At 42.9% G+C, this 23510-nt stretch overlaps 1 protein-coding gene across 1 annotated transcript; it reads left to right on the top strand.

Moving 5' to 3' along the window:
• Window positions 1–6923: 6923 nt before the first annotated feature.
• On the top strand, window positions 6924–21690 carry LOC115370733 (protein NLRC3-like; the record flags this gene model as incomplete). The annotated part of the gene is made up of 4 exons (XM_030067892.1): window positions 6924–7056; window positions 8835–10626; window positions 10751–10924; window positions 21600–21690. Coding segments are annotated over exons 1-4 (2169 nt in total), but the record flags the coding sequence as incomplete, so codon positions are not given.
• Between the last annotated feature and the right edge of the window lie 1820 nt (window positions 21691–23510).

The raw sequence follows: 23510 nt of genomic DNA, 5'->3' as shown, positions 1-23510 counted from the left end.
GTCGTCTCAGCTGTGACCCGGAGCGGGGAAGTCTCTGCAAAGAGTCGCAGCGCCCTCTGCTGGCTGTTTGGATGGCACACAGGTTCATTCTTAATGAGACACAGAAAACATGCAGCTCTTACTGTGTCCTGTGTCTGATTCAGAAAATGTAAGGTTTGGTTTGAGGGGGCAGAAGAACAAGGTCACAGCTGATCTCACTCATCAGGATATCAGGATAAACAGAGTGACTGATATGAAGGAGAGATTTGAAACGTGCAGAAAAGAGGCTCCACAGTCAGTGGTTTGAAAGCTGAGTTATTATATAAAGACTGAAAAAAAGGCTGCAGCAGAGGCTTGACTGAGTGAGTGACAGAGCAATATAATTTACAATAGATGTAATGTTCAAAGTGCACTGCACACTGCTTTTTGCTTTATTTTTTATTGATTTATTGCTGTTGCCCGTTGTCTCATGTTGTGAACTTTGAATCTTTAATCTTGTGCCTTGTTGCTTTTATGACACTCAGTTTCGTTGTAGAAATGACTTTCACAATAAACTTTACGTCCTTATTGTCAAGTTGAGCTTCTAAGCCCGAGTGAGTCAGTAAGGTTTGAAAACCCACAGAGGAAACAGTCCAATGTTACATGTGAAAATGTGCAGCAAAAAAAAAAAAAAAAAAAACACAAAAATGAAAAGCTCTAAGAAACAGTGCACAAAGCCGACACACACACATTCCCTCTCTCTCACACACACACACTATACACTATCATCCTAAACATCTCATTAATTGATGCCACCAGCCACCAAATGACTTGACAACTGAAACACTGATTATCGCCCCAGACACTGCCATTCCCCTCATCAAGCAGCACATAGGTCAATTAGGTCTCTCTGTCCAACCTAGCCTACGTAATTTAGGAGTTGTGTTTGACAAGGACATGTCTTTGGACCACCACTGTAAACAGCTGGTGAAAAACTGCTTTTATCACTTGCGGAATATTGCTAAACTGAGGTCCATGATCTCAAAACCTGAAATGGAGATGATAATTCACGTCTTTGTTTCATCTCGTATTGATTATTGCAACACTCTTTTTATGTGTTTTGACAAAAAGGCTGTAAATCGCCTTCAGACTGTGCAGAACGCAGCAGCAAGGCTCATAACTGGTTCTAGAAAAAGGGATCATATCACCCCAATTTTATATTCTTTGCACTGGTTACCAGTTACTATTAGGATTCATTTTAAGATTTTAGTTCTTACTTTCAGAGCCCTCCATGATCAAGCTCCTTTGTACATAACTGAGTTACTGAGACCCTGCTCTCCCTCACGTTCCCTAAGGTCATCAGACCAGAAACTCTTGATGATCCCCCGCACCAAATTTAAAACACGAGGTGATCGGTCTTTTCAGGCCAGTGCCCCTCGCCTCTGGAATGCACTTCCAGTGACTTTACGCTGCATAGAGTCCACTGAAGGTTTTAAGAGAGAACTTAAAATCTATCTTTTTAGACAGGCTTTTCACTGTTGACGTCTCTGGGGCCTCTGTGAGGTTACTTGCTGTTGTGTTGTTGTCTGTCTTTGTGCTGTTGTCTAATATCTCTGTATTTTATTGCATTTTGTCTATGCTGTCAAGATCAGTCTTGGTCTCGAAACCACTTTTTGAGGGTCTCGGACTCGTACTGGGCGCATTCGGGATTTTTGATCAAGACCGGTCGAGACCAGGCTTTCACTACTGTGATAAGAGAAAAAGTGCAGCTGCTGCCTTCCTGGTGTCACAAAGCCTTTGCGACGCCTTGAGTGACACGCAGCGTGGATGAAGACGGTGGTTATGTTTGGCGTCCCCGGGAAACTCGCTATTAAGAATGTTGGCAAACTCAAGTATCGTTAAGCTTGGTGTCCAAAATCGTAAGGACTTTATCTGCAAAACGACATGCAAGCGAAAACTCGCTGCAGTGAGCAAATTCTGCGGTGCACAACTCACAGAAACCGCTGTGTCTTTTATAAGACCCATGCAAAAACTAAAACAAAGTGTATCTTTTTTCAGATGAGGGTGTATTAATCTCTTTACACTCATATCTTTAAGCCATATCCACCTGACAAATCCAGATTAACATCTTATTTCAAGATATAAACCAAAACTGCCTTAATTGCTTAAGGCAGGGCCTTCAGCAGGCACTGGGGCGGTTTGCAGCTGAGTGTGAAGCGGCGGGGATGAGAATCAGCACCTCCAAGTCCGAGGTCATGGTTCTCGACTGGAAAAAGGTGGCATGCCCTCTCCGGGTTGGTGGAGAAGTCCTGCCTCAAGTGGAGGAGTTCAAGTATCTCGGGGTTTTGTTCACGAGTGAGGGAAGGATGGAGCGTGAGATTGACAGGCGGATCGGTGCAGCCTCCGCAGTGATGCGGTCGGTGTACCGGTCCGTCGTGGTGAAGAAGGAGCTGAGCCGAAAGGCAAAGCTCTCGATTTACCAGTCAATCTATGTTCCTACCCTCACCTATGGTCATGAGCTTTGGGTAATGACCAAAAGGACAAGATCGCGGATACAAGCAGCTGAAATGAGTTTCCTTCGCAGGGCGGCCGGGCGCTCCCTTAGAGATAGGGTGAGGAGCTTGATCACTCGGGAGGAGCTCGCAGTAGAGCCGCTGCTCCTCCGCATCGAGAGGAACCAGTTGAGGTGGCTCGGGCATCTGTTTCGGATGCCCCCTGGACGCCTCCCTGGGGAGGTGTTCTGGGCATGCCCCACCGGGAGGAGGCCACGGGGAAGACCCAGGACACGCTGGAGGGACTATGTCTCTCGGCTGGCCTGGGAACACCTTGGGGTTCCCCCCGAGGAGCTGGCGGAAGAGTCTGGGGAGAGGGAAGTCTGGGCATCTCTGCTCAGACTGCTGCCTCCGCAACCCGGCCCCGGATAAGCGGCAGAAGATGGATGGATGGATGGATGGATGGCCTTAATTGCTTGAAATGAGTCAAAATATATGTCAAAGCACCGAAATGCAAAAAATACCTTGCTGAAATGGTATGTCAGGTTTTTTCCACTTAGTTCAGTTAATTTAGGCCTTATTCCTTTTTCTTTTAATCTTTCTTTATGAAATGACATATTTATCATTGCTTGTCAGGTCAATGCAGTTTTAAAAAGTATGATGCTTTTGACAAGAAGTCAAATAACAAATTTCCGTAGATTTGAGATTTGTTTCATTGTGCTGGTTAGAAAACAACAGCAAAGTTTGTTTTTGTTGCTGTTGCATTTGTTTAAAAGCAAACTTAGTTTAAAAGAGATACTTCTCATTTTGTTCTATTTGTTATGATTTTTCTTTGATATATATACGGTCTTGGTCTCGTCTTGGTCTCGACCTCCAAATGTCTTGGTCTTGTCTTGGTCTCGGTTGGTGCAGTCTTGACTACAACACTCCAACAATTCACATTTAACAGTATGTTAACACTTTAATTTATGATTTATGTGTCAAAGATTGCATGCTTGCTGCAGAATTTTCTCAACCCACTTGAGAATATGGAATATTCCAATAATGCGGAGAGAACAGTGATTGTGAAATTTCCCATCATGCTGAATTTTGGATAAACCCCATGTATTGAGGATCTTGATGCCTTTCAGTTGGTGAGTCAGAAAGACAGTTTTAACAACATTCCTGCATGAATGAACGTGCATTCTGCAGCCTATATACACTATATTACCAAAAGTATTCGCTCACCTGCCTTTACTCATACTATGAACTGAAGTGCCATCCCATTCCTAACCCATAGAGTTCAATATGATGTCGGTCCACCTTTTGCAGCTATTACAGCTTCAACTCTTCTGGGAAGACTGTCCACAAGGTTGAGGAGAGTGTTTATAGGAATTTTTGACCATTCTTCCAAAAGCGCATTGGTGAGGTCACACACTGATGTTGGTGGAGAAGGCCTGGCTCTCAGTCTCCGCTCTAATTCATCCCAAAGGTGTTCTATCGGGTTCAGGTCAGGACTCTGTGCAGGCCAGTCAAGTTCATCCACACCAGACTCTGTCATCCATGTCTTTATGGACCTTGCTTTGTGCACTGGTGCACAGTCATGTTGGAAGAGGAAGGGGCCCACTCCAAACTGTTCCCACAAGGTTGGGAGCATGGAATTGTCCAAAATGTTTTGGTATCCTGAAGCATTCAAAGTTCCTTTCACTGGAACTAAGGGGCCAAGGCCAGCTCCTGAAAAACAGCCCCACACCATAATTCCTCCTCCACCAAATTTCACAGTCGGCACAATGCAGTCTGAAATGTACCGTTCTCCTGGCAACCTCCAAACCCAGACTCGTCCATCAGATTGCCAGATGGAAAAGCGTGATTCATCACTCCAGAGAACGCGTCTCCACTGCTCTAGAGGCCAGTGGCGGCGTGCTTTACACCACTGCATCCGACGCTTTGCATTGCACTTGGTGATGTGTGGCTTGGCTGCAGCTGCTCGGCCATGGAAACCCATTCCATGAAGCTCTCTGCGTACTGTACTTGGGCTAATCTGAAGGTCACATGAAGTTTGTAGCTCTGTAGCAATTGACTGTGCAGAAAGTCGGCGACCTCTTTGCACTATGCGCTTCAGCATCCGCTGACCCCTCTCCGTCACTTTACGTGGCCTACCACTTCGTGGCTGAGTTGCTGTTGTTCCCAAACGCTTCCATTTTGTTATAATAGAGCTGACAGTTGACTGTGGAATATTTAGGAGCGAGGAAATTTCACGACTGGATTTGTTGCACAGGTGGCATCCTATGACAGTTCCACGCTGGAATTCACTGAGCTCCTGAGAGCGGCCCATTCTTTCACAAATGTCTTGTTTCACAGTCTGCATGCCTGAGTGCTTGATTTTATACACCTGTGGCCAGGCCAAGTGATTAGGACACCTGATTCTGATCATTTGAATGGGTGAGCGAATACTTTTGGTAATATAGTGTATGTAGGTCTTTGTAGTTGTGTGCAGTAGTTTATACTAATTGAGACTTGAGGAAGTTAAAGGCCCCATGGTGTACACTTTTTCAGGGTTTTTATTTTAACTGTAGATATCCCTAGCAAGATGTATTTGTGGTTTTGAACCTCTGGTCTGATAAATATAGTTTTACAGCTCCTTTCTCCTGCCTTTATCTGGAGCTCTGGCAGCACGGTTCGTTTAGCCAATCAAAAGAAAGAATCAGCCCCACTCCACTGATTGGCTGACTGTTTTCTGAGTGACATATGGTCGAGCCAATCAACCGACATCACAGCTCAACACATTCAGCAGAACCACACCTTTCCAGCAAGCCCTCATATGTATTGGTATGACAATCCATGACAGAGTCACTACAAAGTAAAGAGAACATTCATTCAGATTTTACATTCTCGCCTATTGTAGGTATGTGTTAAAATGACTGTATCTCCCATGTTATTTAAGATACTGATGTTCTGTTTCTTCTTTTATGTAGAGTGATGTCCTGGCCTCAAGCATGCCAAGTTTTAGACCTCTCACACATTCCATTGTGAATCTACATACACCATACACCTCAACTCCCATATGGCCAGGCTTTATTTTTAGTTTGGGGTTGTATGACAATATACATCAGTTTCACCACTTTTGCAGTAAAATATTTTTATCCAAGAATCCATTTCATGTATGGGAGACCTTAGAGAGGAGGAAAAACAGTGTTGGGTTTGGTTCTACCTCCGGTAAGGGTTTTTGGGGCCATTGTCACAGGCCTAAGTCTTACATGGTTTAGCTTTTACTGTAAAATTGCGTAACGACAAAAAGTAGAACCAACAAAGTAAACTCTGTTTTTTCTTTTCGGTGGCGGTGCATGGTGTGATGATGACGTTTAATAGTGAAGTAATGAGGAAGTGACTGTACTGTCAGGTCAGAAGTGCACAGACACTCCGGAGTGACGACAGCATCGTCTTCTCTCTCTGTGTTTCCTCTCCAGGTGAAGCTACAGCGTCTCTTTGATTGGAGGTGGATGTGATCCAGCAGGTAAAGACCCGAACAGGGATCATCCTAAATGTTTGATGAACAGGCTCCTGCATGGTGTTTCTTAACTGGATGACTGTAGAGCAGACTGGGATGAGGAGGAGGCAGGAAAGGCTGTCAAAATGTGTTTTTTGTTGTTGCAGATCTATATATTCATTGTGACATGATTTTCAACGTTGATGTGTGATATTGAGGGCAAAGTTAAAATTGTTTCAAAATGTTTTACCTGAATTCAGTCGGTGTGAGGCAGATAGTAAACTCAACACTTCATCGATGAAAAATGCAGGAAGCAGCAGAATTAGTCTGACAGTTTGGTTTATCTTTACTGAAGAAGATTTTAACACCAACAGAGCAAAACACTGTCATCCTACCAATACCAAACACACACAACCTGTTACCTGACCTGTTGTTGCACAGTGCATGTCTGAACTATGTGTTTGTTCTGGGCTTGGCCTCATGATTAATAAACAACCTTTAGTTTTTATCTACTCCGACGCTTGTGGGACTTTTTTTTCCTGGTCAGAAATCTTGCCAGTCTAGATGATTGACAGGCCTTTTTTCATTTACCTTCCACAGTGAATAAGACACTGAGCATTGCTGCCCTCTTGAGGCTGAAAAAGTTACTGCTGCAGATTAGGAGACACCATACATGATGTGTGGCTTGAAAATGATTTTAAAATAAAGACAGGAGCCTGGTGCCTTCAGTGTTGCTTGCAGCCGGTAATGCTGCTGGAAATAATGACATGTAATAACAAGAATCTTTATTTACTCCTGCCAGAAAATTGCATGGCTGCTGTTTGAGTGGAGGATTGTTTGTATTTTTTTCTCAGGGACCAACAATGGCGACACTTAGAGAGCAGCTCCTTGGTGTTTTGGAGGATTTGGGAGAAGAAGACCTGAAAAAGTTTCACTGGTTCCTGCAGGACCCTGAGATTATGAGTCCCTTCAAAGCCATCCCAAAGTGTAACCTGGGGAAGGCAGACAGGCTGGACACTGTGGACCTGATGGTCCAGACCTATGGCAAAAACACTTTGGAGGTCACCAAGAAGGTTTTGAGTAAGATGAACAAAAATGATCTTGTCCAGCGTTTGTCAGGCACCAGCTCAGGAACTGAGGGTAAGTCTTGGGAAGATTTTAAAAAGGGACACCAGAAAAGATACAACTCACACATCATGTGATCAAGCACTTTATACCATTAGTCTATAGAGTTAAAGCTGTATCATCTTAAGTTTACTTTTATTGGCCTGCATCTAGACAGTAAACAGGTGAAGAGAGACAGGCTGCCTTTTCAGGGCCTGTACTTATGAATGTTATACAGTCATCAGGAAAACAGCAAAACTGGAATGCCTCCTGGATTTTAATGCATGTTATTGATCTCCAAATGAAGAAGTTGAGGTTCACTATAGCTGCAGCCACTAGAAGTGGGTCAGCCACCATACTGATGCACCCCTAAAGGTGAAAGATGCACAGTGCACACTTAGAAAACCTGTGAAGGGAGAGTGAAAACACTCCACAGGTGACAGCAGCACCAGGAGGAAGTTTAATATTCATGTGTATAGACCTGACAGTTTTGTAGCTGAACAGATTGTCTCAGTGGTTTTGTTGGCTAACAGTATTAACGATATTTTACAGAACGTCTCATTCATCTGGAAACAAACTCAACTTCCTTTACTAACTGTTTGCTAACGGCTAACTGAATGAGCTGCTGCTGGTTGTCAAAAACACTGGTTATTATCATCTATCAGTATTTATAGCACAGGGTTTCCACCTGTGTTTTACAAGCCCAGTGGACCACCAGGTCTGGCTTAGCCCCCCATCAGGTCAAAGCATTGTGGGAAAATGAATTTTCAGCATAGATACAGAAAGTCAGTTTGTGTTTCCTGGTACAGCAACAAATTTACATTCATTCTCTACAGCCTTTCCCTGATCTTAACCATAACCAGTTTATGCCTAATCCTAACCTCAACGCTAACCTGAACCTAACACTAATCCTAACCTCAAAACACTATGTAACAGTTTTGCCTAAAAATAACAGCATCAGCCTCATTTTAATGTTACACTGTCATGTAATGAGTAGAGTGGTGCCTCTGTCATGGCCACTGTGCGCTCTGAAAGCCGGAGACAGGCGTACCGCTTTACGGCATGACATCATCACCTCAGCATCATCATGACATCATCACCTCAGCAGCAGCAACACCACCAGCTGTTCTCAGTACAGAAATCATAACAGAGCCCAAGAAACCCAACAAAAATGCTGACAGAGGAAGCAATGAAGAGAAAAAGAGAGAGTGACCAAGCAAGAGACAAAACTGGAGTAAATCTTACACTGGCTTTTAGTTGCTGGTGAGCGCTTCATCACTTATACAGTTGGGAACATTAATATGGTATTCAATAATCTATTCAATTATATTCAATTAATTATTACCAGTTTTTACTATTACAGATGAGTGGCCAGTTTCTTCTTCAAGATGGGTGTGACATCGGTATTAGGATTATTAAACACCTTTGCCAATGCATGTGTATTTTCTGAAAAAAATCCAGAAAATACACATGCCAAAGCAATTTGCACACACATGATCTTAAAGTGAAGAAAGTGAGAGGGAGTAGCTATGCAATCAGCGGACATACCTTTATGGGAACTATCAACACAGTGTGAACATGTTTTTAAGGAGTCAGATTTGTTGCATGAATAATAAATGACTCTATAACAGCTTCCTGATGTAGTAACCCAGTCAGGGCCTGCTTGTCCACTAACCACTAATGAACTGGGTAGATTCCATGGGATAGGGAATGTGTGCATTGACCAGGAAATGTTTGCATCACTCACATTTAGTATAACATCACATTTAGAATAACATCCTGTAATTGATGTGATCTGTTGTTTATTTGTTCAGAAAGTCTTGCAGACTGCCAGCATGAACTTAAATTCAATCTGAAGAGGAAGTTTCAGGATTTGTTTGAGGGAATCACAGATGAAGAGGAGAGGCCAACACCTCTGAATCAGATCTACACAGAGCTGTACATCACAGAGGGAGGGAGTGGAGAGGTAAATAAGGAACATGAGGTCAGACAGATTGAAACAGCATCCAGGAAACCAGACACCCCAGAAACAAAAATCACATGTGAGGACATCTTCAAACCTGGAAGAGAGAAACCAATCAGGACAGTGATGACAAAGGGAGTGGCTGGCATTGGAAAAACAGTCTTAACACGGAAGTTCACTCTGGACTGGGCTGAACACAAAGCCAACCAGCATGTCCACTTCACATTTCCATTCACTTTCAGAGACCTGAATCTGCTGGAAGAGAAAAACTTCAGCTTGGTGGAACTTCTTCATCACTATTTTACTGAGACAAAAAAAGCAGGAATCAGCAGCTTTGAGCAGTTCCAGGTTGTGTTGATCTTTGACGGTCTGGATGAGTGTCGACTTCCTCTGGACTTCAAGAACAACCAGACCCTGACTGATGTTACAGAGTCGACCTCAGTGGACGTTCTGCTGACAAACCTCATCAAGGGGAACCTGCTTCCCTCTGCTCACCTCTGGATAACCACACGACCTGCAGCAGCCAATCAGATCCCTCGTGGGTGTGTTGACATGTTTACAGAAGTGAGAGGCTTCACTGACCCACAGAAGGAGGAATACTTCAGGAAGAGATTCAAAGACAAGAAGCAGGCCAGAAGAATCATCTCCCATATCAAGAAGTCACGAAGCCTCCACATCATGTGCCACATCCCAGTCTTCTGCTGGATCACTGCTACAGTTCTGGTTTGGAAAATCAGAGAGGGAGGGGACCTGCCCAAGACCCTTACTGAGATGTACATCCACTTCCTGCTGGTTCAGTCCAAAGTGCAGAACGTCAAGTATCATAAGAAAGAAGAGACAGATCCACTGTGGACTAAAAAGACCAGGGAGATGATCTTGCCACTGGGAAAACTGGCTTTTAAGCAGCTGGAGAAAGGCAACCTGATCTTCTACAAAGCAGACCTGGCAGAGTGTGACATTGATATCAAAGCAGCTTCAATGTACTCAGGAGTGTTCACACAGATCTTTAAAAAGGAGTGTGGGCTGTATAAAAAAGAGGTTTTCTGTTTCATCCATCTGAGCATTCAGGAGTTTCTGGCTGCTCTTTATGTCTTTCTGTCATTCAGCAACTCTGGCGTCAATCTGCTGTCAGAAGGACAATCAACCTCCTGGTGGTCTGCATTATTCAAGCGCAAACCCAAGCTTGAACACCTTCACCAACATGCTGTGGACAAGGCCTTACAGAGTCCCAATGGACACCTGGACTTGTTCCTGCGTTTCCTCCTGGGTCTTTCACTGCAGACCAATCAGACTCTCCTAGAAGGCCTGATGACACAGACAGGAAGTAGCTCACAGACAAATCAGGAAACAGTTGAGTTCATCAAGGAGAAGATCAGGGACAATCCCTCTCCAGAGAGAATCATCAACCTGTTCCACTGTCTGAATGAGCTGAATGACCATTCTCTAGTGGAGGAGATCCAACAGTACCTGAGATCAGGACTTCTCTCCACAGAGGAACTCTCTCCTGCTCAGTGGTCAGCTCTGAGCTTCATCTTACTGACATCAGAACAAGACCTGGACGTGTTTGACCTGAAGAAATACTCTGCTTCAGAGGGGGCTCTTCTGAGGCTGCTGCCAGTGGTCAAAGCCTCCAAGAAATCTGTGTAGGTCCATAGAAACTGGAAATATTAAATACATCATACTATCTATACAAAAAAAAAAAAAAAAAAAAAAAAAAAAACACAAATAATCTATTTAAAGTTATTTTCATCTTTACTTCCTCCTCAGGCTGAGTGGCTGTAATCTGTCAGAGAGAAGCTGTGCAGCTCTGGCCTCAGTTCTCAGCTCCCAGTCCTCTAGTCTGAGAGAGCTGGACCTGAGTGAGAACTATCTGCAGGATTCAGGAGTGGAGTGTCTCTCTGCTGGACTGGAGAGTCCACACTGCAGACTGGAGGCTCTCAGGTCAGGATTTCTCAGCACACGACCAGTTAAATCTTGTTTAACATGCAGCTTAACCCTATAAAGCCATTTGTATCATATATGATACACGTTATCAATTCACACATTCCGTTTTCAGTTTAATCAATACATGACCAAAATACTGTTGTATACCTTTGAACACTTCCCCTGTTCACCCTGGACCATACCATTGGCACCTCAAGTACATATCATATCTCACACAACAGAAAGGTCATGTAATAACATATTTTTTATTTATTTATTTACATTTTGTTATAGGACTAAATAAAGGGTTCGATTTCAAAAAATTGACATTTTCTGCCAATTCTTTCATAGTTCAGGCTTTATAGGGTTAATGTGCTCAATAGATAATGTCAGTGTATCAGATTCCAGACAGTGAAGCACAAAAGAAACACAGTGATCTAATCCATTTGATATTTTGCTGTTTTTGTTGATGTTTGTCATGGATGCTACTTCTTAGTGTTTTTATTGCAACTCTTTACCCCAACTTTTTACACTGATTTGGTCCCATTCCCATCAAACCAACAGCAGCGCAGATAATTTTAAGATCCTAAAGCTGTAGCCAGTATTAGATGTTTTTCTTTGGCTCATGTTGGCCTTGAGATGGAAATTATAGTTCAGATTCTTAACCATTTAGTGGCATTTGCTGCTTCATGTGAGTGTGATACATCCACCAAGTTTGGTCCATTAACTCCTTCCCTTTCTAGAATGTTTCACTGGGAATCAAGGATTCAAGGAAACTTTGTCATACCAACAACACATGCATGCACATGAGGAGGTACGAAATTAAGAACTGAGGCCCGGTCAAGCCAATAACAATAAAATAACACTATGAATATATAAAATGTGTGATAACATTTATACTTATATAAATGTATTTACATTTGCATTAAATATAGTGCACAGAACAGTCCAGTCGGCTAATTTAGCCAATATTGCACCTGTCCATGTGAGGGGGGAGGTGTGTATGTGTGTGTTTAAAGGGGGCCAACAGAGTTCAGCAGCCTGACAGCTTGTGGGTAAAAGCTGTTGTTGAGTCTGGTGGTTCTGCTCCTGATGCTCCTCCACCTCCGGCCTGAGGGGAGGGGGGCACACAGTGGGTGTGCGGGGTGGGTGAGGTCCTTCCTGATGCTGGAGGCCCTTTTCCTGCATCTGGCTGTATAAATGTTCATGGTGGTGGGGAGACTTTCACCGCCCTGTGCAGAGCCTTTTTCTCTGCAGCAGAGCAGCCACCATGCCACACTGTGATGCAGGAGCAGAGAACACTCTCCACTGCACATCTGTAGAATGAGGTCAGGACTGAGCTCCCAAGTCCAGCACGCCTCGGCCTCCTGAGGAAGCAGAGTTGCTGGTGGGCCTTCCTGACAAGGCAAGAGGTGTCAATAGTCCATGTGAGGTCGTTGGTGAGATGTACGTCCAGATACCTGACGCTGGAGACCATCTCGACAGCTGTTCCTCTGATGTGCAGGGGAGAGGGGATATGTCTAACCCTCCTGAAATCTACAACCATCTCTTGAGTTGTGGAATGTGAAATGAATGAAGTAGATACAGACCAGAACACAACACAATTTTGAGCAGTGATGAAAAGCTGATTTATTTTTTCAAGGATGCACAAAAACATGCACTTGTTTATGTTTCATTTTTGAGTTATTTTCAGCCTTGTGGTCTCCAAAACAGTGGAACTATTTTCTGACTTACCACTGCTACTGTATCTGTGTTGGAAGTAGCGACGTTACTAGTTTAACTACATTTGTCAGTAGCGTGGCCGTAACGTCGCTGTTTTCTAAATCAAATAGCTTTTAAGTAGTTAAACTATTTTACTAATCAAATAGCGCGGTAGCATCCAGAGAAGCTACATTTTCCCAGGCATTTCTAAACCTTAAACACAACGGAGCTTTTCTAACCAGGAGCAGCAGGTGATGTCACTAAGTGTGTGTTTCTCCTTCTCTCCCCAGCTTGTGGGTTCCAGATATAATGGGAGTCTATGGGGGAGAGAGCTGGCACTCCTGCCTCGTTAAGGGTCACCGTTTAAAAAGTTGAAGCTACTTTGCTTTTGTATTTACATTTTTCAAAGCAAAACTAGTTTTCCTACTACTTTATCCTGAATTTATGCATGTGGAGTGAAAACTGTCTCTCTTTCTCTATCCATCTCGTCTGTCTGAACGCTGAACTGAGCGGAAGACAGAAACCCCGCCGGCAGTATGAGCGCTGCTTAGCGAGTGACTGAGTGACGTCACCGGCCTCAGGCAGGCCAGGGTTGCCAGATACTGCGACAGATACCCCCCACAATCTGACCTGTTTCCTTCACTGTAAAATTGGGAGATTAGCAGGAGAAATTACTGACTGGGAGCATTGTGGGAGATAGGGTTAAAAATTGGGAGTCTCCCGCATGAATCGGGAGAGTTGATGTATGATCCAAATATATGGTGCATGTATGTATACATAATTGCATCATATATGTGCAAAACAAATACATCTGCCACATATTCACACTTAAAGTTCTTAATATATGTGGAAAATAAATAATACAAATCCAGTATATGCACATATATGTTACCTTATGTCAGAGACCAAATATTTACGCAACATATTTGCACATATATCCTGAAATATATGTCTAAATATGTGAACTTATATGTCCCATTATTTAATATATATGTTCATATATGGCCATATATCAGATTTGCGTATGGGACTACATTTTCCAACACTGTAAAAACGCCAACTTATGATTTGTTATCCTAACCTGTTTTTTTAAGTCAAGTGAACAACCACTTGGGCAATTTGCTGAGCTAACTTGAAAAAACAAATTTACACAATGTTTCTCAAAAATAGTTCTGTCAATGTGAATAGTTTAGTTCAGACAACTATTGTTTGTGAGTTATACAGCACTATAAAAACTCCAACTTATGAACTGTAATTCTAACCCATTTTTTAAGTGGAATGAACGACCATTTGGTCAAGATGCTTAGCTAACACAAAAAAACAAGTTTACTCAATAAATTAGTTGAGAAAAATCACTTGTGCGACTTGTATTTGTATATATATATTTTTAATTTAATACATTTTTTCTTTCATTTATAATTATTTGTCGTTTCTCCTCCCTAATGTGCAATAACCTGAGACTTGTCTGTTGTCTTATTTCATTGCTAAATGGCATATTCACAAATGTCGTCACACTAACCAAAACCATCTCATTTGCATATATTAGGACCATTAGCCACTCCACGAATATGAAAGCCTTTAAAAATTTTAATTTATTTGCTCTTTTTAATATATTTATGTAATATGATATTCTGAAAATTTGTCCTTGAAAGTATGTCACCCCTGGCGATTGTCTCTGAATGTTTTGTGTGTTTTAATAATAATAATTTAAAAAAATTACAAAAATATGTATTTATATACAGTACAGGCCAAAAGTTTGGACACACCTTCTCATTCAATGCGTTTTCTTTATTTTCATGACTATTTACATTGTAGATTCTCACTGAAGGCATCAAAACTATGAATGAACACATGTGGAGTTATGTACTTAACAAAAAAAGGTGAAATAACTGAAAACATGTTTTATATTCTAGTTTCTTCAAAATAGCCACCCTTTGCTCTGATTACTGCTTTGCACACTCTTGGCATTCTCTCGATGAGCTTCAAGAGGTAGTCACCTGAAATGGTTTTCACTTCACAGGTGTGCCTTATCAGGGTTAATTAGTGGAATTTCTTGCTTTATCAATGGGGTTGGAACCATCAGTTGTGTTGTGCAGAAGTCAGGTGACTACCTCTTGAAGCTCATCGAGAGAATGCCAAGAGTGTGCAAAGCAGTAATCAGAGCAAAGGGTGGCTATTTTGAAGAAACTAGAATATAAAAAATATTTTCAGTTATTTCACCTTTTTTTGTTAAGTACATAACTCCACATGTTTTCATTCATAGTTTTGATTCCTTCAGTTAGAACAGGGGTGTCAAACTCGTGCCATGGAGGGCCAAGAGGCTGCAGGTTTTCATTCCAACCAACAACTCCACCAGGTGATTTCACTGATCACCCTACCTCCAAACAGAGAGGCGGGACTAATCAGTGAAATCACCTGGTGGAGTTGTTGGTTGGAATGAAAACCTGCAGCCTCTTGGCCCTCCATGGCACGAGTTTGACACCCCTGAGTTAGAATCTACAATGTAAATAGTCATGACAATGAAGAAAACGCATTGAATGAGAAGGTGTGTCCAAACTTTTGGCCTGTACTGTATGTACTTCCGCCATAAAACTCAACAGAAGAAGAAGAAAAATACTTCCCGGAAGAAGAAGAAGAAGAAGAAAACAAAACAAAACAAAACAAAACAAAACAAAACAACTATAACCTGCCTCCCACTCCCACTTGTTCACGCCACATTTTAGATTTCCAAGGAGATGCGTGCCACAGATGGGATAAAAGACGAAGAACAGAGAGGTTTTATGTTTTCGGCATGAATATGCATGAATAAGGTGAGTGTTGTCAACTATATTTACTTTTGTAACAGCTAACGTTACAGCTTCTCTGTAGTTTCCTGTCAGTTAAAATCGAAGACGTGCTACATGACGTATTCTGTGAATCAGAAACTATCCATTTGTGTGCTAGCTCTGTATGTCGGAGCGCAACGGTCCACGGACTTATCGATCACTGGCTAACAGCAGCACACTGGCTTAGCTTGTCTATTCAGTGAAGAGGTATCACTTCGGCTTATTTTTCAATCTGTGTTAGGCATACTACTGCTCATTCATTGGTAGCTGAATTGTTAGGTCTGTTTGATTACTAAATTGCAAGTTAACTCTGATGGATAACTAGACATTAACAGAAACAATAATATCGTCAGCAGGTATAATCTGCCAGCCATAAAATTGATAGTGTTATCAATTATTATATAATATACATAAAAAAGATAAGACAAACAGAAAAATCTGTGATTGAATGAATATTGATCACAATACATTCTATGTATTTGAATTTGTCATGTACCCTTTTTTGAGTACAGTTTTAACTATTTTGTTGTTTTGATCTATTTTTAGGAGTTGAATGCAGGGTAAGGAGTGCAAGTTTTCACGTCCTGATCGAGAGGTCCTCTTCAAGCATTACAGACTTCGACATTGCCAAGGGGCGATTCTGGCCACTGCCGTGCCTGTACACAGACTGCGTCTGCACTTTCAAGACAACTGGTGCACTGAAGTCCCATCTCACTAGAGCACACAAACAGGCCTCTAAACCTAAAGAGCATATCACTTTTTTCTGTGAACTGTGTGATTTCAAAGACCTTTGCACATCTGCTAAATATAGTAAATCTCTGTGACTGTAATGTTTAACCTTTAAAAGAAAATGTTGTTACATGAATGAAGTTGTTATAATTTGTGAGTTTTGGTGCTGGTTTGTCATGTTTTTTTTCCCCCTAAAGAGATAGAATATTTTAAATCATTGTGCAAAAAAGAAAGAGGTACTTGTACAATTATTGACAAAGCACTTTAAAAAAAAAAAAAAAAAAAAAAAAAAGTAAAATTATTGAGTCAGTCACAGCAAATGTTTTTCATTGTTATTAAAAAAAGAGTTATGTGTTCTTGAGTGTTCTTGTCTGTTACTGAGAAGGGTCCAGCAGCAGCTTTCAGACTTAAGGCGGAATACTCATATACAGCAGTCAGTTTTGTTGTGGTTATCCCAACTTAAAAGCATGCTTTTTTGTGTAAACCTGTTTATGTAAGTAAATTAAGCTAACTTAAAAATGTAAGGCAACCAGCTGCACATCCTTTTTGAGTTTACTGAACTTCTGGGCACCCAAGTTGCATTAACTGCAAATCTTGAGTTCAAATAAAAGTTATCTCAACAAGACATATACAGTCCAGTGTACCTGTAATTATAATTTTACTGAACAAACAACTTCAAGTTGGCTAAACTTAAGAATTTAAGTAAAGTTAACCTATGTATGTTAGTACATCACAATAGTAATTTTGAGTTTTTTCAACTTGACATAACAGTTTGAGTAAACAAGCAGTCTAACTCACAAATTTAAGTTGTTTAAACTTTACAACCCCAGAAGTTGAAGAAACTCAAAAAGGCTGTGCAGCTGGTTGCCTTACATTTTTAAGTTTTCTCAACTTCAGATTTTTTACAGTGCAGAGACCTGGAAGGAGACCCGTGTCTCCCTGCCCTTGTGCAGAGCTTAAGATTGGGCTCTAATGCTATTCTAATGTACATCAAACACTTACACCAGCCATTGTATATTACAGCATTCATGAGCTGCATCAAATCAAATCAAATCAGGCTTTATTGTCATTAAGCTCAGCAGTAGTGCACACAAAATGAAATGCGTCTCTCACTTGGGATCCCTGAGTGATGAGTAAAGTCAGCAGTTTAAAGTCTAACAGCTTTCTGGAGGAAGTAAAGCTGTTGGCTCATTCTGGTGGTTTTGTTTTTCATGCTCCTGAACCGTTTGCCTGGTGGCAGCAGGTCAAAGTATTTGTGCAGCGGGGGAGAGGGTCTCTGACAGTGTTCAGTGCTCTGCTCCTGCAGGGATGGGATGTTTCCATGGAGCCATGTCTCCGTAAAAGCCAGCACACAGCAGTCTCTCCAGTCTCTGGTGTCTCTTAGCAAGTGGAGCTCATCCAGCTTGTTGTCGAGGGAGCGAACATCAGAGAGCAAGAGCGACGGTCCTGCTGGTCTGGAGGGGTTAGCCTTTAGCTTTTAGCCTTTAGCCTTTAGCCTTTAGCCTTTAGCTTTTAGCCTTTAGCCTTTAGCCTCTAGCCTTTAGCTTTTAGCCTAGCGTGGATCCTGGCTCTCTTCCCCCTCCTCTGTTTACGTTCACACTGCTTGCGCTCCCTCCTCTCCCTGGTGATGCCGGTGTAGACGCAGGTAAAATCCCGTGCTGGCGTAGTGTGTCCACATCAGAGCAGAGAGCCTCAGATCTTGCAGCGTGCTTTACCCTGATGTTTAGTAAAGCCTCTCGGCTGCAGGTTATGCAACCTGAGCGTCTGGGTTAAGCAAAACATTTGAAACGTTCACTTGCTGATCCCTGGAGATGCCATCACCATGGCAACATCAGCTCAGTGTAGAGTGGATCAGAAGGATTGCCCATGACTTCCCTCTCATCCTCTTCTCAGTCTCTGCCTCTACACTCTCCACTTCCATCCCCACCACAGAACTGGCCTTCTTCATCAGAGAACTTCTGCAGGTGCATCTTCCAGAGTCGAAGCAGAAGTCGGAGGTGTAGAGGGTGAGCAGAAGTTAGGGCTGAACGATTAATTGCATTTGCGATAATATCGCAATATGATAAAATACGATTTCCTAACCGCAACTTGTGTGATTATAAGTTGGTCAGGAGACGCGAGCTACAGCGAGTGGAGCTCTCAGCCGCACCAACGTGTCATCCTGCTCAGCTGTTGTGCAGCGGCCTCTGGCTCAACGGAGCAGTCAGAAACTGACAAGTGAGATCAGTGTGCACATTTAACACATGTTGTGTGTTAAATATTTCAACACAAAGTTATGTTAAAAATAACACAGAGATGTGTTGTTTATATTTTTTTCTAAAATCATCCTTAAATGGAATTTGTATGTTTAAAATCCACTGAAACGCTCACAAAATAAACATTTGCATTAAATTCAGGTAACATTAAAATAAATAATTCATAGCAGTTAGCAATTTTTCATTCTCAGTGGCAATCAGTGAATGACTACATATAATACCATGAATATACAATTATAAAATATTCACCCAAAAATTGCATGCAAACTGTAGTCAAAAGCAGGATCATTTGAATTTTCTACAAAGCTAACCAATCCAACCAAAAAAAAAAAAAAAAAAAAAAAAATCCCCAAACTGAATTCATTTTTAATCTCTTAAAATTGGGGTTGAACAAAACAATTCAGGGCAAACAGTCACAGAAATTCAATAGAAATCATTTAAGAATGGCTGGGCCTGGGGCCGGGGCCGGGACTGGGACTGGGACTGTGGCTGGTAGAGGCCGGAGAGGAGGCCTGTCAACCCGTACAAGAGGGTACTCCAACTATAACTTGCAATTCAAAAAAGGATATGGTTTGAGTTAAATACTGCATTAAAATAATGCCTAAAAAACACAACAAAGCATGTTTTTAACTCCCCAGCGGTCAGAGTTAATGCCGGTGTTGTGCCAAGGTACGTATCCCCGATAAAAATTGTGTCCCCTGTCCGCGGGAGCCGACAGGAGCACGCATACGTTCAACGAGGGCGGAGCTACGATGTTTTAATGCTCAAGTTTTATCCAGGAGCTTTTGCAGAGGGTTAGGGTTAGGGTTAGGATTAGGTTTAGTGTTAGGGTTAGCAAATATAAGCAGCTGCTTTGATTGAAAACCTGTGTTTTACTCGGCAAAACCGGACAGGGGACACAATTTTTATCGGGGATACATACCTTGGCATACCACCGGCCCAGGAAGATATAATGAACACTAATTAAAACCAAAACTACCCGAAGGAAAAGCAGTAAAAGTACCGGTGTTATGCCCGGGCTCTCCTCACTGGGACCCCCCTCGCCTGGACTCTCCTCACTGGGACCCCCCTCGCCCGGACTCTCCTCACTGGGACCCCCATCACCACCTGCCGACTCAGGATGAGGACCTGAGGACACCAAGACACAACACATTAGCCCACTGAGCTTTTACGTGTAAAAATGATTAGTTCATGTAATAAAAATGAAACAGTACTTCACCTGGCTCGTCTGTGGTCTCAGCCAAATCTGTGTCCCCCTCCTTCTCTGGCACAAAGCCCCACACGCTGGCTTCTCCCAGTATAGAGGCCATTCTTCTCTCCAAAGGTGTGAGTTAGGGTGTGTCCTGACCCCCACCTGTGGCTGACTCACTCTGGCTGCAGGCCGTGACTCTTATTTTAGCCTCCACCTTCAAATCCAACCTTTTTTTTTTTTAACATCGGTAACATCGTGTTGCCACTCGCAGCACTTCCTCTTATTTGTAACGCCACGACTGTGGCTGCCAGATAAGACTGTCTTTCTCCTCTCCACCTCGCCCACAGGCACCTCCATTTAGATAGATAGATAGATAGATAGATAGTACTTTATTAATCCCTCGGGAAAATTCCTTAAGGGAAATTGGAGTCCCAGTGGCAGCACAGTATCGACAGTAGAACAGTAAACAGTAAAAGCACAGATCAATAACAGATCAATAACTACATCAATAAATAAAAAAAGGGGAAAACAAAACATATGTATATCAGTACACATATATACTCCCACATACATACATACATACATGACATGTGTACACCTGTACATAGATACACAAATCATTCCCCCGTACAAACACACTGTGGAATCAATGAAAATCTGATCTTATTGGTTTAATGTGTTCAGTCCACTTGGTCCATATCAGCTAGAATTTTTCTTTTTGGATCCTGAGGGAAAATGACAGCCGTTCCATAATCTATATTTCATGTACTATTTCTGTCCATTCATCAGTGACTGGTGGGTCTGGTTTTAGCATCTCCTTGCTTTTTACTTCCCGCCAAAAGTGTTTGAGACAGTTTCTTGTCCTTTTGGCTCCATCTTTCAAATGGGATATCACCCATGTAGATAGCATCACATCTAAAAGGAATGGTACTTCCAAATACATTATTTAGATGCTGATGTATTTCTGGACAATAAGGGACATGAACCTGGCAGTTCCAGAAGATATGGAAGTGATTGGCGTCATTTCTCTCCTCCAGCAGCTCCCACCATCTCCAAAAGGCCTTTTTTGCAAAGGAGTCCTGAAAAATGGTGCAATATTTTTGCAGCAGAGCTGTGGCCATGCAGTCCAACTGGTTGAATTCCACTGCACTTCACAGATTCTCTGCCAACTCTCGTCCCAAATCTGAAAATGAGCCTCCTTCTCCCATTTCTTTGTTCCATAAAGCGTATTTTCAGAGCGACACTGGAGAATATTGTAATTGGAAATCATTGTCTTTGTGTTTTAATATTTTGATGTCTTTTCATTTCAGGTGTTATCTTTATCTTTTCATTTACTCTGATGGTTTTGTAAAGCACTTTGGAACTTTGCTTCAAATGTGTAACATAAATCTAAATTAATATTATCAGTATTATTATTAATATAATTGTTATAATAATTATCATTGGTTTGTCCTTCCTTTTTGAATGCCGTATTTCCCCAATTAATCGCCTGGCCGCAAATAGCTGCCTGGTTCTTTTAAACGCCTGGGGTCTGCACCCATTTTGCGTATTAAACGCCCACCCGAATAACCTCCGGGGTGATTATTTGCATTATATTGAGGTAAACCCAAAATAAGGCTATTCTCCTTATTTTTGCAGAAGTAAACAGTTAGCCGCACAATAACTGTGCGGCACTTCCGTTTTCTGTCAAAATAAGAGCGCTAGCTAACATTAGAACAAAAGGGTGTACCGTAATATTAAATCGACTGACGGTAAATATGTTGGACAGTAACTGTCCTCACAATAATGGCCTGGTGCAGCTCTATGCAAAAATAAATAAAGGCCTGCAGCGAATAGCCGCCTGGTTCTTTTAAACGCCCGGGGTCCAAGTTGATTTTGCATATTAAACGCCCGGGCGATTAATTGGGGAAATACGGTATTTTGAAAAATCTCTGACTGATAAATATCCAAAACACTGGAAATTATAGCTCCATATTTTATTCTTTATTCAGATTGAGGAGCTGCTGGTTGACAAAGAACAGCTGTGCTTCTCTGGCCTCGGCTCTGAAGTCCAACCCCCATCTGACAGAGCTGGACCTGAGTGAGAACCATTGGCTGCAGGATTCAGGAGTGGAGCTGCTGTCTGCTGGACTGGAGAGTCCAAACTGCAGACTGAAGACTCTCAGGTCAGACTGCACTTTTTAATGATGTGTGAACATGTAATATTCTGTTAGCTGAACAGGAGTTTTACAGGCTTCCATCTCAAATTGCTGTCAAACTGTATTTTCACACAATCCTTGTGTGTTGAAGTGATTTATAGCATAGGACATGATGGTAAGTATCCCAAATTTAAAAGGTCTTCTGCACGGTGACTGACCCCAGGTGACCCTCACCAAAAAGAAGAAGCAGGGACACATCTTCAGTTGTAGTCCCCAGCGTCACTGGGTGTTTCGGCCTTTTATATACAATACACCCTCTGCTGAGGCAGGCCCACCACAGGCTGATCAGACCTGGGTGTGTGTCCCTAACTTCTGGGGGCCCACCTGGGGTCTTTCCTCCTTATCCATAGCCACTGACTGCAGCGCTCAGCAGTCTCTGATGTTTCCCTGATGGTGTGACGCAAGGCTTGGCCACAGATCCCCAGCTCCTTGAGAAGCTTGAGGGTGGATGTTGCGATGAATCCTCGACAGCCAACCTCCACCGGGCGGACTGTCGCTCTCCAGCCTCGTTGTTCGGCCTGTGCCTTCAGATCTGAATAGCGCAGCAACTTCCTCTCATAGGCCTCACCCGTGGTGTCTTCCCATGGTACTGTCAGCTCGATGAAGTAGACAGCACGCAAGTTGTTAGACCAGAGTACCATGTCTGGTCTTAGGGTGGAGGTTACTATTTGAGGTGGTATTGTGAGCTGTTGGCCTACGTCCACGAGCATTTCCCAGTCCCGAGCGCCCTCCAGTTGACCTTTCCTGGCTGGTGCTGGAGCTCTCGACTGTCGTTCTCCTTCACGGACAAAGGATACCGATGGGACTGCTGAGGGTGTTCTGAGTGGAGTTGAAATGATCGCTTTTCTTTTGATCTCCACGGCTGCGGCCAGGGACTTCAGCACCTGATTGTGCCTCCAGGTATATCTGCCCTGAGAGAGGCTCACTTTGCAGCCAGTGAGGATGTGCCTGAGTGTTGCCGGCGTGCCACACAAAGGGCATGCAGGATCCTCACCTAACCACTGGTGGAGGTTTGTGGGTGAGGGAAGAACGTCGTATGTAGCTCTAAGAAGGAAACTGAGTCTACCTGCCTCCATTTGCCACAGATCCTTCCAGCTGATCATCCTTTTTTCGATGCTCTCCCAATTCATCCACTGGCCTTGGCGAGCTTGTGAGACAGCCTTCGCGCACCTCGCTGCCTCCTCCTGACGCCGGACCTCCAGGACCACCAACTTCCGCCGTTCCGCTGCTGTTGCCTTGCTCCAAAGGGGTCTGTCCTTACATAAGCCCAGACCTCCTCTTCCCTGCTGAACTTGGCCCATGACCTCTGCATGCTGGAGTGCTGATTTTGCTCGTTGCACCGCGTCTCTTGGGGTCCACTTCCGCCCTGTTGTTAACGCTGGTGTAACAGCCCTTATAGTTGTGTCCCGGGACTCTGAGAGAGTCAGCTCCAGTCTTGCTTTTGAGCATTTGAACTCTTCCACAAGACTTGAGAGGGGCAGATCGAGAAAGCCATGTCCGTATAGGCTGATGGTGCTCAGACACCTAGGGACACCCAGCCATTTCCTCACGTAGGCACTGATTGATCTTTCCATCTTCTGGACAGCTGTGATGGGAATATCGATAACAGTCAGTGGCCACAGCAGTCGAGGAAGCAAGCCGAATTGGAGACACCACAGCTTTAGTTTGCCAGGGAGCATGGAATGGTCGAGCTTCTTGAGGTCC

Source organism: Myripristis murdjan, chromosome 2 (genome assembly GCF_902150065.1).
Source record: "Myripristis murdjan chromosome 2, fMyrMur1.1, whole genome shotgun sequence".
Taxonomy (NCBI): domain Eukaryota; kingdom Metazoa; phylum Chordata; class Actinopteri; order Holocentriformes; family Holocentridae; genus Myripristis; species Myripristis murdjan.
The sequence above is the reverse complement of the archived record's forward strand: the minus strand, read 5'-3'. Positions and strand labels throughout refer to the sequence as shown.